The following is an 18,079-nucleotide window of genomic DNA, read 5'->3' on the forward strand; positions in this document are numbered from 1 at the left end:
TTATGGAGGCATCTGTTTAGGGCTGAAGAGGGCAGGGCATCAGGCGCTACTGGTCTGGCTCCTCCCTCTGAGCTGTTCAGGGTGCAGGGCTGACCTTTATGGATCTATGTCCTGGAAGAGGTGAACCATCAGAGCTTCAGTGCTGAAAGTGAAAACAGAAAGAAGAGCTAGGATGGGGTGGTTGGGGCAGGGAGGGTGGGGGGGCTGGAGAGAGAGAAGAAGGTGATTTCAATTGGGACAAGGCTTGAATCAATAAAATTCCTGAGATTGTTTCATATACAAGTAAGGGCAAGGGGTGGGGGAAGAGCAGGTTACCTGGGAAAGAGATGAAGGAAATGCATCATAGGTTGGTAATTATTGAACCTGATAAAGATTCATTATATACTGTTCTCTAAACATGTACACTGGCATGACATTTTCCCTACTAAAAAGATTGACATCTGACTCCCAATTTCTCCTCTACCCAAAAATCTACTGATACTCTGCTAGCTTCAGTAAGCATGTAGACAGCCCATCCAAAGCTCACCATTTTTTTTATCCCTTTATTCAGACAGTTTGATCCATCTTTCCTTCTCTTCTACAGACATCTTATCTAGCCCCCATTTCTGTTTGAGGTTAGCAGTCAAACTAAGCCTCACTTAATGGACTCATTAGTTTTGTGAGACTCCTCCAATCAAGACAAATTTTTATTTTATAACGCATTCTTACCTGCAGAAAATCCCTGTACATTCAAAGGAAGGCATCCATACTGACGGTGTAATAGGGAAAGGGGCTGCTATTTGGGCACAGCCCCATTGCCTCCAATCACAGCATGGAAGCAGCAGCCTTCTCTCCACCCAGCCCAGCTGCATCATGTTCTGAATCATTAGAGACTCATCTTGGCTGTGTAAATACAGATTCCATTCTATATTTTACATGGCTGGTGAGTTAGCTGAATTCTCTAGAGAAAGCTGGACTGAAGAATTTAAAACTAGAATCAGTTCACTAAAATGTTCAAAGACTACAATTTGAATGGACTTTCTTCATACCTGTTAAAAACATAAATTTTACCTCAGGTAAAAGCTAATTTCACTCATTTTCTGATTTTCAGTTAAAAGTATCAATAATTTGTGCTTCCCTGGTGATGCAGTGGTTAAGAATCCACCTGCCAATGCAGGGGACACAGGTTCGATCCCTGGTCTGGGAAGATCCCACATGCCATGGAGCAACTAAGCCCGTGTGCCACAACTACTGAGCCTGTGCTCTAGAGTCCACAAGCCACAACTACTGAGCCCGTGAACCACAACTACTGAAGCCCATGTGCCTAGAGCCTGTGCTTCGCAACAAGAGAAGCCACTGCAACGAGAAGCCCGCAAACTCGCAACAAAGAGTAGCCCCTGCTCACTGCAACTAGACAAAGCCCATGAGCAGCAACAAAGACCCAACACAGACAGATAAATAAATAAATAAAATTTAAAAGTATCAATAATTTGCTAAATATTTAAAAACAAAAGTTAAAAAAAATTGGAGACACATTTGAACACATATTGGTGGCCGAATATTCTAAATAAGGACACAAATGGGTTCAGTAGTAGAGAGCGTAAGAAATATCCTCAGCATTATGATGTCAAAAACACCTGTACACTCCTGGATACTTTTCCAGAACTAATGTATGAATACTGGAAGCCAAGAATACTAGATGAAACCTCTTAGGGAAAGCACCTCTGATATAGGTGAAATCCTAGTGACCAGATTTCCTTTCCATGTCTCTCTTCATGATATCCCTGGCTACAGATTTGGGAGTATTAAGATGGAAATGTGTGAGTTGGAAGAGGATTATTAAAGCATTATAAAGAGGAAAATAACCTATATTAAGCTTCATCAGAAATATGTGGTAATAATAGAAAATTTCATTGCCAAGAATCTTTGGGTCATACCAGTCTTTGTCACTATTGCACTATTCCAAAGACAAGTCCTGAAGGACCATCACATTACCATTAATTACGTGAACTGGTGTCACACAAAAGCCCTTCCTCTCTAGCATTACCTGTACTTCAAGCAGTGTAAGAATCTTCTTCTGTATCAGTAATTAACTCTTCTATTTCCAGCAGCTATTTCAAATTCCCCAAAACCCCTATTTTACCTTGTCTCCACACACTCTTAGTCACAGCTATTTCAGTGTTTCAAAAACTAGGTCACAAACCATTCAGGGTCATGAAATCAATTTAGTGAGCCACAACTAAATAAAACAACAGAAAACATCAGAGAGCTTCACACAGATCAGTATCACCTGCTATTACCTGTCACCACAGAAGCTACAGCAGCATTCTGCTGACACATCTTACGCTGATTATCAATTATTTTCTGAACCCCAAAACTAAATTTTTTTTTTTTTTTTTTTTTTTTTGCGGTAGGCGGGCCTCTCACTGTTGCGGCCTCTCCCGTTGCGGAGCACAGGCTCCAGACGCGAAGGCTCAGCGGCCATGGCTCACGGGCCTAGCTACTCCGTGGCATGTGGGATCTTCCTGGACTGGGGCACGAACCCGTGTCCCCTGCATCGGCAGGCGGACTCTCAACCACTGCGCCTCCAGGGAAGCCCCCAAAACTAAAATTTATACTTTGTCTATGTAGCTGAAGATGGGAATCTGCACATTATATTACCCCATTTCTAGCTGGCTTCCTGAAGAGTTTTGTCAAGAAGGGCATGAGAGGGAGAATAAAAGGCAAAACGAAAGGACATGGGGCTCTACCTGTTTGCCTGCTGTTACTTTCAGTGACCACCACCTGCAATGGGATCTTGCTCTGGTGGCAAGAGTCAGTTACCACATTCCCAGAACCAGCTCCATCAAGCCCTATCAAAGGTACCCAGGGGACAGTGCCCCCTCCTCAGAAGTCTGAAAACCAGATGTACAGAGCCATCTTCCAGTACCCTGGGCAACCCACACCAGCCAGCCAGTGTCTCTTTCTCAGATGTTCCCTGGCTATACCACAAATCTCCTTGATACAAGCCCCATAAAAGAGCACACACCCCTTCTCTGATATCTGAGTCAGAGTTTTAGAGGACCTTTTTCCAAGTCCTTAAGGAACCAGCACCAGCTCAGCATTACCTTATAGTAGGTACAGCTATCAACTCCACAAAACCCCTTTTCTGAGTTCCAAAATTACCAGCATCACCTGGGCTTGTAATGCCCTATCTTCTACACTCCAGGTCCAGACATATGAGGCCCATTGTGACAGCTTCTAGGTTATGATAACCCCAACCTCTTCCCTTTGTTCCCCCAATCTTACGGGTAGAACTCCTTCTGGCAACTCATACTTCTGTGTACCTCAGTGTCCCCTTTTTTCCCTTTTCAGTCCTCTATTACCTTTTCAAGAATTCCCTATAGTAATTGCTCTTGGTGGGTTTCTCTTTTCTGAACTAGATCTTGACAGATACAGGACTTGGTACCAAGAGTGCTGCCAAGAGAGACAGACAAGATGGGACTCTGGGATTGGCTTGGGTATGTTCATGGCCTTAACACAACACTGAACTCCTTTTTTTTTGGGCGGTACGCGGGCCTCTCACTGTTGTGGCCTCTCCCATTGTGGAGCACAGGCTCCGGACACGCAGGCTCAGCGGCCATGGCTCACAGGCCCAGCCGCTCTGCGGCATGTGGGATCTTCCCGGACCGGGGCATGAACCCATGTCCCCTGCATCGGCAGGCGGACTCTCAACCACTGCACCACCAGGGAAGCCCTGAACTCCTTTTGAATGGGGAATGGGCACATAGTAACACCACAATTAATTAAATTACTACTCACGTTGATTGTGATGAAGTGCCCTACTGAAGCAAGTGTGTGGGGGACCAAGGGAGGGCTGTGATGATGCCTATAAGTATCTCAAGGACTGAGGTGTGGAATAGCTATACTAAATTCTAATGGAGATTTTGCAAAATGAGGTTCAAGGCTCTAAATTCTCAGCTCAGATTTCTGATAATGGTGGACAACGCCCCCGCCCCCCTCCCCCAAATCTCTCTTTTAGCCACATGGCCAACTTCAAAGAAAATCAAAATTTAACTGTGGAGTTACAGAATCACAGAGTAAGCTGAATACAGAGATTTGCCAAGACTGTAGTGGGAAATCTGATTGAGACAGGAAAAAACCTTGACACTTGAAAAGAGGAATTCCAGGTGGACTGGATTGGCTCTGAGTATCTAGATGCTCCCAAGTACCCCTGATTCTCCTTTACCAGGGACGGAGACTACACCTTTCCTGTCTGAGACGTCTAACCACCTCTAGCTGGAGATGCTGTAATTATCTCAGCTGGGAAAATTTTCCTGCTAGGGGATGCCTAGTATCCTCAAGACATACTCCTACTGCCCCTTATTGGCTCTAAATGCAAATCAGAATCTAATTCAACATGCTCCAGAGAAAAAGGTTCAACGTCTGAATTGAGAGGAAAGAAAAGGTACTCTAAAATAATAACAATAGTTTACTAATTTATATTGGCAAAAGAAAGGAAATAAACCATATTAGTAGCAGAAAAGACGAAGTGGTTACAGAGATAAAGATATATCTAATAGGATAAAATTCAAGAAGAATTTGTATCTACTTAACAAATAGCTTTGAAATACATAAAGTGAACACTGACAAAACAAAAAGGAGAGGGCTTCCCTGGTGGCACAGTGGTTGAGAGTCTGCCTGCCGATGCAGGGGACACGGGTTCGTGCCCCGGTCCGGGAAGATCCCACATGCTGCGGAGTGGCTGGGCCCGTGAGCCAGGGCTGCTGAGCCTGCACGTCCAGAGCCTATGCTCCACAATGGGAGAGGCCACAACAGTGAGAGGCCCGCTTACCGCAAAAAAAAAAAAAAAAAAAAAAAGGAGAAAGAGAAAAATTCAAAATCTACCTGTACGTATTAGCACACTGTCAGCAATGGATAGAACCACCACCGCCCCCAAAAAATGAATAAGGAAGTAGAAGATTTAAGCAAAGATAATCAAGTTAATCAAGTTAACCTAACTGATACATATAAAACACCCATCAAAAAAAGTGAGATGACAAAGAAATATGTTAAAGATGAAGGAGCAAGGTAAGAACCTACAAGACCAAATAAATGAAGAGGAAATAGGCAACCTACCTGAAAAAGAATTCAGAGTAATGATAGTAAAGATGATCCAAAATCTCAGAAATAGAATGGAGGCGTGGATTGAGAAAATATAAGAAAAGTTTAACAAAGATCTAGAGGAACTAAAGAACAAACAAACAGAGGTAAATAACACAATAACTGACATGAAAAATACACCAGAAGGAATCAATAGCGGAATAACTAAGGTAGAAGAACAAATAGTGAGCTGGAAAATAGAATGGTAGAAATAACTGCCAAGGAGCAGAATAAAGAAAAAAGAATGAAAAGAATTGAAGACCGTCTCAGAGCCCTCTGGGACAACATTAAAGGCACCAATATTTGAATTATAGGGATCCCAGAAGAAGAAGAGAAAAAGAAAGGGTCTTAGAAAATATTCAAAGAGATTATAGTGAAAAACTTCCATAACATGGGAAAGGAAATAGCTACCCAAGTCCAGGTAGTGCAGAGAGTCCCATACAGGATAAACCCTAGGCGAAACACACCAAGACAAATATTAATCAAAATAATAAAAATTAAATTCAAAGAAAAAATACTAAACGCAGCAAGGGAAAAGCAAAAAATAACATACAAGGGAATCCCCATAAGGTTATCAGCTGATTTTTCAGCAGAAACTCTGCAGGCCAGAAGGGAGTGGCAGGATATATTTAAAGTGATGAAAGAGAAAAACCTACAACCCAGATTACTACCCAGCAAGGATCTCATTCAGATTTGATGGAGAAATTAAAACCTTTACAGACAAGCAAAAGTTGAGAGAGTTCAGCACCACCAAACCAGCTTTACAACAAATGCTAAAGGAACTTCTCTAGGCAAGAAGCACAAGAGAAGGAAAAGACCTACAATAACGAACCCAAAACAATTTAGAAAATGGAAATAGGAACATACATATCGATAATTACCTTAAATGTAAATGGATTCAGTGCTCCAAACAAAAGACACAGACTGGCTGAATGGAGACAAAAACAAGACCCGTATAAATGCTGTCTACAAGAGACCCATTTCAGACCTAGGGACACATACAGACTGAAAATGAGGGGATGGAAAAAGATATTCCATTCAAATGGAAATCAAAAGAAAGCTGGAGTAGCAATACTCATATCAGATAAAATAGACTTTAAAATAAAGACTGTTACAAGAGATACGGAAGGACACTACATAATGATCAAGGGATCAATCCAAGAAGATATAACAATTATAAATATTTATGCACCCAACATAGGCGCACCTCAATACAAAAAGCAAATGCTAACAAAAATAAAAAGGGAAATCAACAGTAACACAGTAATAGTGGGGGACTTAACACCCCACTTACACCAATGGACAGATCATCCAAACAGAAAATTAATAAGGAAACACAAGCTTTAAATGACACAATAGACCAGATAGATTAATTGATATTTACAGGACATTCCACCCCAAAGTGGCAGAATACACTTTCTTCTCAAGTGCACATGGAACATTCTCCAGGATAGATCACATCTTGGGTCACAAATCAAGTCTTGGAAAATTTAAGAAAATTGAAATCATATCAAGCATATTTTCCAACCACAACACTATGGGATTAGAAATCAATTACAGAAACAAAAAAACTGTAAAAAGCACAAACACACGGAGGCTAAACAGTGTGCTACTAAATAAGAGATCACTGAAGAAATCAAAGTAAAAAATACATAGAAACAAATGACAGTGAAAACACAATGACCCAAACATATGGGATGCAGCAAAAGCAGTTCTAAGAGGGAAGTTTATAGCAATTCAATCTCACCTCAAGAAACAGCTCAAAAAAATAATTTAACTTTATACCTAAAGGAACTAGAGAAAGAAGAACAAACAAAACCCAAAGTCAGTAGAAGGAAAGAAATCATGAAGGTCAGAGCAGAAAGAATTGAAATAGAAATGAAGAAAACAATAGCAAAGATCAATAAAACTAAAAGTTGGTTCTTTGAGAAGATAAACAAAATGGATAAACATTTAGCCAGACTCACCAAGAAAAAAAACGGAGAGGACACAAATCAATAAAATTAGAAATGAAAAAGGAGAAATTACAATGACACCACAGAAGTACAAAGGATTAAAAGAGACTACTACAAGTAACTATATGCCAATAAAATGGACGACCTCAAAGAAATGGACAAATTCTTGGAAAGGTACAATTTCCCAAGGCTGAACTAGGAAGAATTAGAAAATATAAATAGACCTATCACAAATAATGAAATGGAAACTGTAATTAAAAGTTTTCCAACAAACAAAAATCCAGGACCAGATCGCTTCACAGGCGAATTCTATCAAACATTTAGAGAAGAGCTAACACCTATCTTTCTCAAACTCTTCCAAAAAATTGCAGAGGAAGGAACACTCCAAAATTCGTTCTATGAGGCCACCATCGCCCTGATACCAAAACCAGAAAAAGATATCACAAAAAAGAGAAAATTACAAACCAATATTACTGATGAACATAGATGCAAAAATCCTCAACAAAATGCCAGCAAACAGAATCCAACAACACATTAAAAGAATCATACACCATGATCAAGTGGGGTTTATCCCAGGAATGCAAGGATTCTTCAATATATGCAAATCAATCCATGTGATACACCATATTAACAAATTAAGGAATAAAAACCATATGATCATCTCAATTGAAGCAGAAAAAGCTTTTGACAAAATTCAACACCCATTTATGACAAAAACTCTCCAAAAAACGGGCATAGAGGGAACCTACCTCAACATGATAGGCCATATACGACAAACCAACAGCAAATATTATTCTCAATGGTGAAAAACTGAAAGCATCTCCTCTAAGGTCAGGAACAAGACAAGGATGTCCACTCTCACCACTCTTATTCAACATAGTTTTGGAAATCCTAGCCATGGTAATCAGAGAAGAAAAAGAAAAAACAGGAATCAAAATTGGAAAAGAAGTAAAACTGTCGCTGTTTGCAGATGACGTGATACTATACATAGAAAATCCTAAAGATGCCACCAGAAGACTACTAGAGCTAATCAGTGAATTTGGTTAGGTTGCAGGATAGAAAATTAATGCACAGAAATCTCTTGCATTCCTATACATGAACAATGAAAGATCAGAAAGAGAAATTAAGGAAACAATCCCATTCACTACAGCAACAAAAGGAATAAAATACCTAGGAATAAATCTACCTAGGGAGGCAAAAAACTTTACTCAGAAAACTATAGGACACTGATGAAAGAAATCAACGATGACACAAACAGATGGAGAGATATACCATGTTCTTGGATTGGAAGAATCAATACTGTGAAAATGACTATACTACCCAAAGCAAACTACAGATTCAATGCAATCCCTATCAAATTACCAAAGGCATTTTATACAGAACTAGAACAAAAAATTTTAAAATTTGTATGGAGACACAAAAGACCCCAAATAGCCAAAGCAATCTGGAGGAAAAAAAACGGAGCTGGAGGAATCAGACTCCCTGACTTCAGACTATACTACAAAGCTACAGTAATCAAGACAATATAGTACTGGCACAAAAACAGAAATATAGATCAATGGAACAGGATAGAAAGCCCAGTGTTAAACCCACACACCTATATCAACTAATCTATGACAAAGGAGGCAAGGATATACAATGGAGAAAAGAAAGTCTCTTCAATAAGTGGTGCTGGGAAAACTGGACAGCTACATGTAAAAGAATGAAATTAGAACACTCCCTAACACCATAAACAAAAATAAACTCAAAATGGATTAAAGACCTAAATGTAAGGCCGGACACTATAAAAACTCTTAGAGGAAAACACTCTTTGACATAAATCACAGTAAGATCTTTTTTGACCCACCTCCTAGAGTAATGGAAATAAAAACAAAATAAACAAATGGGACCTAATGAAACTTAAAAGCTTTTGCACAGCAAAGGATACTATAAACAAGACAAAAAGACAACCCTCAGAATGGGAGAGAATATTTGCAAACCAATCAACAAAGGATTAACCTCCAAAATATATAAACGGCTCGTGCAGCTCAATATTAAAAAAACAAACAACCCAATCAAAAAATGGGCAGAGGACCTAAATAGGCATTTCTCCAAAGAAGACATACAGATGGCCATGAAGCACATGAAAAGCTGCTCAACATCACTAATTATTAGAGAAATGCAAATCAAAACTACAATGAGGTATCACCTCACATGGTTAGAATGGGCATCATCAGAAAATCTAAAAACAACAAATGCTGGAGAGGGTGTAGAGAAAAGGGAACCCTCCTACACTGTTGGTGGGAATGTAATTTGATACAGCCACTATGGAGAACAGTATGGAGGTTCCTTAAAAAACTAAAAATAGGGCTTCCCTGGTGGCGCAGTGGTTGAGAGTCTGCCTGCCGATGCAGGGGACACAGGTTTGTGCCCCGGTCCGGGAGGATTCCACATGCCACAGAGCGGCTGGGCCCGTGAGCCATGGCCACTGAGCCTGTGCGTCCGGAGCCTGTGCTCCGCAACGGGAGAGGCCACAACAGTGAGAGGCCTGTGTAACGCAAAAAACAAAAAAACAAAACAAAAATACTAAAAATAGAATTACCATATGACCCAGCAATTCCACTACTGGGCATATACCCATAGAAGACCATAATTCAAAAAGACACATGCACCCCAATGTTCATTGCAGCACGAGTTACAATAGCCAGGACATGGAAGCAACCTAAATGCCCATAAACAGACAAATGGATAAAGAAGATGTAGTACATATATACAATGCAACATTACTCAGCCATAAAAAGGAACAAAATTGGGTCATTTGTAGAGACGTGAATGGACCTAGACTGTCATACAGAGTGAAGTAAGTCACAAAGAGAAAAACAAATATCGTATATTAACGCATATATGTGGAATCTAGAAAAACTGTACAGATGAACTAGTTCGCAAGGCAGAAATAGAAACACAGATGTAGAAAACAAATGCATGGACACCAAGCGGGGAAAGCCGGGGGAGGGTGTCACTTGGGAGATTGGGATTGACATATATACACTAATATGTATAAAATAGATAATTAATAAGAACCTGCTGTATAAAAATAAATAAATAAAAATGTTTAAAAAAGAAAGAAAAAAAAAACTTCTGATCTGTAAAGACCTTGTTAAGAAAGGAGAAGAGACACAGACTGGGTGAGAATATTTGCAAAACACATATCTGATAATGGATATTATGCAAATTACACAAAGAACTTCTAAAATTCAAAAATAAGAAAATAAACAACCCAATTTAACAATAGGCAAAAGACTTGAACAGACATCTCATCAAAGAAGATATACAGATGACAAGTAAGCATATAAAAAGACGCTCCACGTCATATGTCACCACGAAACAGTGAATTAAAACAACAAGATGCCACTACACACTTAATAGAATGGCCAAGATCCAAAACACTGACAACACAAAATGCTGGCAGGGAAGCAGAGCAAAAGGCACTCTAGTCCACTGCTAGTGGGAATGCAAAATGGTACAGCCACTTTGGAAGACAGTTTGGTAGTTATGTACAAAACTGAACATACTCTTACCACACAATCCAGCAATTGTGCTCCTTAGTGTTTGCCCAAATGAGGTGAAAACTTATGTCCATACCAAAGCCTTCACACAGATGTTTATAGCAACTTTAGTCATAACTGCCAAAAGTTGGAGGTGACCAAGGTGTCCTTCAGTAGGTGAGTGGATAAATAAACTGTGGTACATCGAAACAACAAAACACTATTCAGTGCTTAAATAAAAAAACTATCAAGATATGAAAAGACACAAGGGAACTTAAATGCATATTACTAAGTGAAGGAGCCAATCTGAAAGGCTGTATATTGTAAGACTTCAACAATATGACATTCTAGAAAAGGCAAAACTTTGGAGACAGTAAAGAACATCAGTGGCTGCACAGAGTTAGGGAGAGGGAGGGTGAACAGACAGAGCACAGAGGATTATTACAGCAGTGAAACTATTCTGCATGATAAAATGGTGAATATATGTCATTATACATTTGTCCAAACTCAAAGAATGTATAACACCAAGAGTGATCCCTAGTGTAAACTACAGACTTTGGATAATAATGACATAGCAATGTAGGTTCATCGATTATAACAAATGTACACTCAAGTGTGGGATGTCGATGGTAGGGAGGCTGCACTTGTGTGGAGCCAAGGGAGTGGGGTATGTGAGAACTCTGTACTTTCCACTCAATTTTGCTGTGAACCTAAACCTGCTGTTAAAAAAAATATACAATTTATTGAAAATTTCAATGACTAAACAAGGGAAATTAAATACTATTTTAAATTAAAATAAAAACAAAAATCACAATATACAGAATGCCACTAGAGCAGTATTTAGAAGGAAATTTATAGTATTAAATGCCTATATTAAGAAATAATAGGGAGAAATAGACAGCAATACAATAATAGAAGGGGACTTCAATACCCCATTTTTATCAATGGCGAGATCATCCAGACACAAGATCAACAGGGAAACATTAGACTTAAACTACACGTGATATCTGATGGACTTAACATCAGATATAATACATATACAGAACATTTCTCCAAAAACAGCAGAATACACATTCTTGTCGAGAGCACAGGGAACATTCTCCAGTATAGATCACATGTTGAGCCAAAAACAAGTCTTAATAAATTTAAGAAAACTGAAATCATATCAAGCATCTTTTCCAACCACCATGGTATGAAACTAGAAATCAATTACAAAAAGAAAACTGGAAAATTCACAAATATGTGGAGATTAAACAACATGCTATAACAACCAATGGGTCAAAGCAGAAATCAAAAGAGAAATCAAAAAATATCTTGAGAAATGAAAATGGAAATACAACATACCAAACTTTATGGGATGCAGCAAAAGCAGTTCTAAGAGGAAAGTTCATGGCAATAAATGCCTACATTAAGAAACAAGAAAAATCTCAAATAACAACCACCCTTTACACCTCAAAGAAATAGGAAAAGAAGAACAAACTAAGCCCGAAGTTCATAGAAGGAAGGAAACGACAAAGATCAGAGTAGAAATAAATGAAATAGAGACTAAACAGATAATAGAAAAGATGAATAAAACTAAGAGTTTATTTTTTGAAAAGATAAACAAAATAGAAGAAACCTTTAGCTAGATTCATAAAGAAGAGAAACAGCACCCAAATAAAACTAGAAGTGAAAGAGGAGATGTTACAACTGATACTACAGAAATACAAAGGATCATAATACAACAGTATGAACAATTATATGCCAACAAACTGGACAACCTAGAAAAAAATGGATAACTTCCTAGAAACATACAATCTACCACCTACTAAGACTGAATCATGAAGAAACAGAAAAAGTAGACAGATCAATTACTAGGAAGGAGATTGAATCAGTAATCAGGAACCTCTCAACAGAGGGCGGAGTCAAGATGGAGGACTAGGAGGATGCGAAATTCATGTCTCCACACAACTAGGGCACCTACCAGGCACCAGTGGGGGACCATGGACACCTAAGGGGATGGGAGGAATCCCCAGTGACCGGGTAGGACGTGGGGCATGGGGGGAGTGAAGCGGGAGGAGAAGTGGAGATGGGACGGGACTGACGCCCCTGAGGGGCGGCTGAGGGAGGGGAAGGGATCCCACGGTCGAAGGGGGAAACTGAGGGACGGTTGGGAGGACAGATCAAAAGGCAGCATGGTCAGGTTTCCCCTGCCCACATGGGTCCCTGGGAGACTGCTGAGACCCTGGACCTTATCCTCTGCCCACCAAGGGCCCCTCCAGCCACGTGGGTCCTGAGGGAGTGGGAGGGAGGGAAGGGGGAGCAAAAGTGAAGGCCAGACCTCTGGGACTGGCACCCCTGAGGGGTGGCTGGGGGAGGGGAGGAGTTCTTACACCCAGAGGTCCCACCCAAGGTTAGGAGTCCAGTGGCGATGAGGGATACTCTGGGGGAGATGGTGGGGTGGGACGTGGAGGAACAGAAGGGAATGTGGCCAGCGCTTTCCCCATCCACTTAGGCACCGGGGAGCCTGTTGGGCTGCTGGGCCTAATCCTCTGCCCTTGGAGCCTCCCTCCTGCTGTGCAGAGCCCAAGCCCCGCCCCTACACCCCCACCCAGGGCCCCACCTCTACACTCAGAGACCCCCTCTGACACCCCCTCTAATGAGCTGGGCCTAAACCCCACCCACATACACTGACCCAGGGCTTTATCTCCAAACTCCAAAACTCCGCACTCCAGAGGCCCTCCTTTGAAAGCACTGCCTCCCCTTCTGCACAGGTCCTAAGCAGAGGCCCTGTCCCAAGCTTGAACATCGCCCTGCCTAGGCCCCGCCCCCAAGGCCTTTTCTGACTGCATGGGTCCTGAGCCTTGGCCCCACCCCACCCTAAACCCCACCCCTGCTTAAGTTCCACCCCTGTCTAAACTCTGCCCCCCATAGTCAAGGCTTTTTTTTTTTTTTTCTTTTTTCCTCTTTTAGATTGGGGTTCTGTTTTACCTTGTTGATTCACTGTTGTTGATTCATTTATATTTTTATTTTTTCTGATAAATATTTTATTTTTCTAATTTTATTTTATTCTTTATACTTTGTTACTGTTCTCTGCTTTTGGCTTGTTCCCCCCACCCACCCCCTTTTTCTTTTTCGTTTATCTGTTGTGGTTTTATTTTACCTTGTTGCAGTTGTTTCAATTATATTTTTATTTTTCCTAATATATTTTTTATCTTTTGAATTTTATGTTGTTTTTTATTCTTTGATATTGTACTGCTCCTTTTTTTCCTTCTCTCTCTCTTTTTTTTTCCCGCACCATGCAGCTTGCGGGATATTGGTTCCCAGGCTGGAGGTTGGGCCCAAGCTCCTGTGATGGGAGCTCTGAGTCCAAACTGCTGAACTAACAGAGAACCCCAAAACCCAGGGAATATTAATCGGAGTGAGGCCTCCCAGAGGTCCTAATCTCAGCAGCAAGACCCAGCTCTACCCAATGGCCTGAAAACTCGTGCTGGATGCCTCAGGCCAAACAACCAGTAAGACAGGAATACAGCCCAACCCATCAAAAAAAAAAAAAGAAAAAAAGAAACAACAAAAAAATATATTACAGATGAAGGAGCAAGGTAAAAACCTACAAGACCAAATAAATGAAGATGAAATAGGCAATCTACCTGAAAAAGAATTCAGAGTAATGATAGTAAAGATGATCCAAAATCTTGGAAACAGAATGGAGAAAATACAAGAAACATTTAAGAAGGATCTAGAAGAACTAAAGAGCAAACAAACAGTGATGAAAAACACAATAACTGAAATTTAAAATACTCTAGAAGGAATCAATAGGAGAATAACTGAGGCAGAAGAATGGATAAGTGAGCTGGTAGATAAAATGGTGGAAATAACTTCCAGGAAGCAGAATAAAGAAAAAAGAAGGAAAAGAACTGAGGACAGTCTCAGAGACCTCTGGGACAACATTAAACACATCAACGTTTGAATTATACGGGTCCCAGAAGAAGAAGAGAAAAAGAAATGGTCTTAGAAAATATTCAAAGAGATTATAGTCAAAAACTTCCCTAATAAACTCATCAAGAAAAAGAGGGAGAGGACTCAAATCAATAAAATTAGAAATGAAAAAGGAGAAGTTACAACAGACTCCACAGAAATACAAAGCATCCTAAGAGACTACTACAAGCAACTCTATGCCAATAAAATGAACAACCTGGAAGAAATGGACAAATTCTTAGAAAGGTATAAACTTCCAAGACTGAACCAGGAAGAAATACAAAATATGAACAGACCAATCACAAGCACTGAAATTGAAACTGTGATTAAAAATCTTCCAACAGGGCTTCCCTGGTGGCGCAGTGGTTGAGAGTCCGCCTGCTGATGCAGGGGACACGGGTTCATGCACTGGTCCAGGAAGATCCCACATGTGCGGAGCGGCTAGGCCCGTGAGCCATGGCTGCTGAGCCTGCAAGTCCAGAGCCGGTGCTCCACAACGGGAGAGGCCACAACAGTGAGAGGCCCGTGTACCACACACACACACAAAAAACCTTACAACAAACAAAAGCCCAGAACCAGAGGGCTTCACAGGTGAATTCTATCAAATATTTAGAGAAGAACTAACACCTATTCCTTTTCAAACTCTTCCAAAATATAGCAGAGGGAGGAACACTCCCAAACTCATTCTATGAGGCCGTCATCACCCTGATACCAAAACCAGTCAAAGATGTCACAAAAAAAGAACACTACAGGCCAATATCACTGATGAACATAGATGCAAAAATCTTCAACAAAATACTAGCAAACAGAATCCAACAGCACATTAAAAGGATCATACCCCATGATCAAGTGGGGTTTATCCCAGGAATGCAAGGATTCTTCAATATATGCAAATCAATGTGATAAACCATATTAACAAATTGAAGGAGAAAAACCATATGATCATCTCAACAGATGCAGAAAAAGCTTTTGACAAAATTCAACACCCATTAATGATAAAAACTCTCCAGAAAGTAGGGATAGAGGGAACCTACCTCAACATAATAAAGATCATATATGACAAACCCACAGCCAACATCATTCTCAGTGTTTACAACCTGAAACCATTTCCTCTAAGATCAGGAAGAAGACAAGGTTACCCACTCTCACCACTATAATTCAACATAGTTCTGGAAGTTTTGTCCACAGGAATCAGAGAAGAAAAAGAACTAAAAGGAATCCAAATTGGAAAAGAAGAAGTAAAACTGTCACTGTTTGCAGATGACATGATACTATACATAGAGAATCCTAAAGATGCTACCAGAAAACTACTAGAGCTAATCAATGAATTTTGTAGAGTAGCAGGATACAAAATAAATGCAGAGAAATCTCTTGCATTCCTATACACTAATGATCAAAAATCTGAAAGAGAAATTACAGAAACACTCCCATTTACCATTGCAACAAAAAGAATAAAATACCTAGGAATAAACCTACATAAGGAGACAAAAGACCTGTATGCAGAAAACTATAAGACACTGATGAAATAAATTAAAGATAATACAAATAGATGGAGAGATATACCATGTTCTTGGATTGGAAGAATCAACATTGTGAAAATGACTATACTACCCAAAGCAGTCTACAGATTCAGTGCAATCCCTATCAAACTACCAATGGCATTTTTCACAGAATTAGAACAAAATATTTCACAACTTGTATGGAAACACAAAAGACCCCGAATAGCCAAAGCAATCTTGAGAAAGAAAAATGTTACAGGTTCCCTGACTTCAGACTATACTACAAAGCTACAGTAATCAAGACAGTATGGTACTGGCATAAAAACAGAAATACAGATCAAAGGAACAGGATAGAAAGCCCAGAGATAACCAACACACATATGGTCACCTTACCTTTGACAAAGGAGGAAAGAATATACCATGGAGAAAAGTGGTGCTGGGGAAACTGGACAGCTACATGTAAAAGAATGAAATTAGAACACTTCCTAACACCATACACAAAAATAAACTCAAAATGGATTAAAGACCTAAATATAAGGCCAGAAACTATAAAACTCTTAGAGGAAAACATAGGCAGAACACTGTATGACATAAGTCACAGCAAGATCCTTTTTGACCCACCTCTTAGAGAAATGAAATAAAAAAATAAATAAATAAATGGGACCTAATGAAAGTTAAAAGCTTTTGCACAGCAAAGGAAAACATAAACAAGATGAAAAGACAACCCTCAGGGGCTTCCCTGGTGGCGCAGTGCTTGAGAGTCCGCCTGCCAATGCAGGGGACACAGGTTTGTGCCCCAGTCTGGGAAGATCCCACATGCCACAGAGCAGCTGGGCCCGTGAGCCATGGCTGCTGAGCCTGCGCGTCCGGAGCCTGTGCTCCGCAACAGGAGAGGCCACAACAGTGAGAGGCCCGCGTACAGCAAAAAAAAAAAAAAAAAAAAAAAGACAACCCTCAGAATGGGAGAAAATATTTGCAAACGAAACAACTAACAAGGGATTAATCTCCAAAATATACAAGCAGCTCATGCAGCTCAATATCAAAAAACAAACAACGCAATCCAAAAATGGGCAGAAGACTAAATAGACATTTCTCCAAAGAAGATATACAGATTGCCAACAAACACATGAAAGGATGCTCAACATCGCTAATTAGAGAAATGCAAATCAAAACTACAATGAGGTATCACCTCACACCGGTCAGGATGGCCAACATCAAAAAATCTACAAACAATAAATGCTGGAGAGGGTGTGGAGAAAAGGAAACCCTCTTGCACTGTTGGTGGGAATGTAAATTGACACAGCCACTATGGAGAACAGTATGGAGGTTCCTTAAAAAGCTAAAAGTAGAACTACCATATGACCCAGCTATCCCACTACTGGGCATATACTCTGAGAAAACCATAATTCAAAAACAGTCATTTACCACAATGTTCACTGCAGCACTATTTACAATAGCCAGGACATGGAAGCAACCTAAGTGTCCACTGACAGATGAATGGATAAAGAAGATGTGGCACATATATACAATCGAATATTATTCAGCCATAAAAAGAAATGAAATTGAGTTATTTATAGTGAGGTGGATGGACCTAGAGTCTGTCATACAGAATGAAATAAGTCAGAAAGAGAAAAACAAATACCATTTGCTAACACATATATAGGGAATCTTAAAAAAACAATGTTTCTGATGAACCTAGGGGCAGGACAGGAATAAAGACACAGATGTAAAGAATGGACTTGAGGACATGGGGAGGGGGAAGGGTAAGCTGGGATGAAGTGAGAGAGTAGCATTGACATGTACACACTACCAAATGTAAAATAGATAGCTAGTGGGAAGCAGCTGCATAGCACAGGGAGATCAGCTCAGTGGTTTGTGACCACCTAGAAGGGTGGGATAGGGAGAGTGGGAGGGAGATGCAAGAGGGAGGGGATATGGGGACATATGTATGCATATAGCTGATTCAGTACGTTATACAGCAGAAACTAACACAACATTGTAAAACAATTATATGCCAATAAAG

The 18,079-nt window shown here is 40.2% G+C and overlaps 1 protein-coding gene and 1 long non-coding RNA gene across 2 annotated transcripts in view; both read right to left on the minus strand.

Moving 5' to 3' along the window:
• Positions 1 to 18,079, minus strand: part of LOC125963557 (uncharacterized) — a 150,630-nt gene that overhangs the window by 17,119 nt on the left and 115,432 nt on the right. The window lies entirely within an intron of this gene.
• The window catches only part of LOC101269907 (disintegrin and metalloproteinase domain-containing protein 20), a 64,957-nt gene that overhangs the window by 6,067 nt on the left and 40,811 nt on the right, over positions 1 to 18,079 (minus strand). Inside the window, 2 exon segments of the mRNA XM_004262184.3 lie at positions 1 to 99; positions 101 to 142. Coding sequence (XP_004262232.3) covers positions 1 to 99; positions 101 to 142 — 141 coding nt within the window.

Source organism: Orcinus orca, chromosome 2 (genome assembly GCF_937001465.1).
Source record: "Orcinus orca chromosome 2, mOrcOrc1.1, whole genome shotgun sequence".
NCBI lineage: Eukaryota > Metazoa > Chordata > Mammalia > Artiodactyla > Delphinidae > Orcinus > Orcinus orca.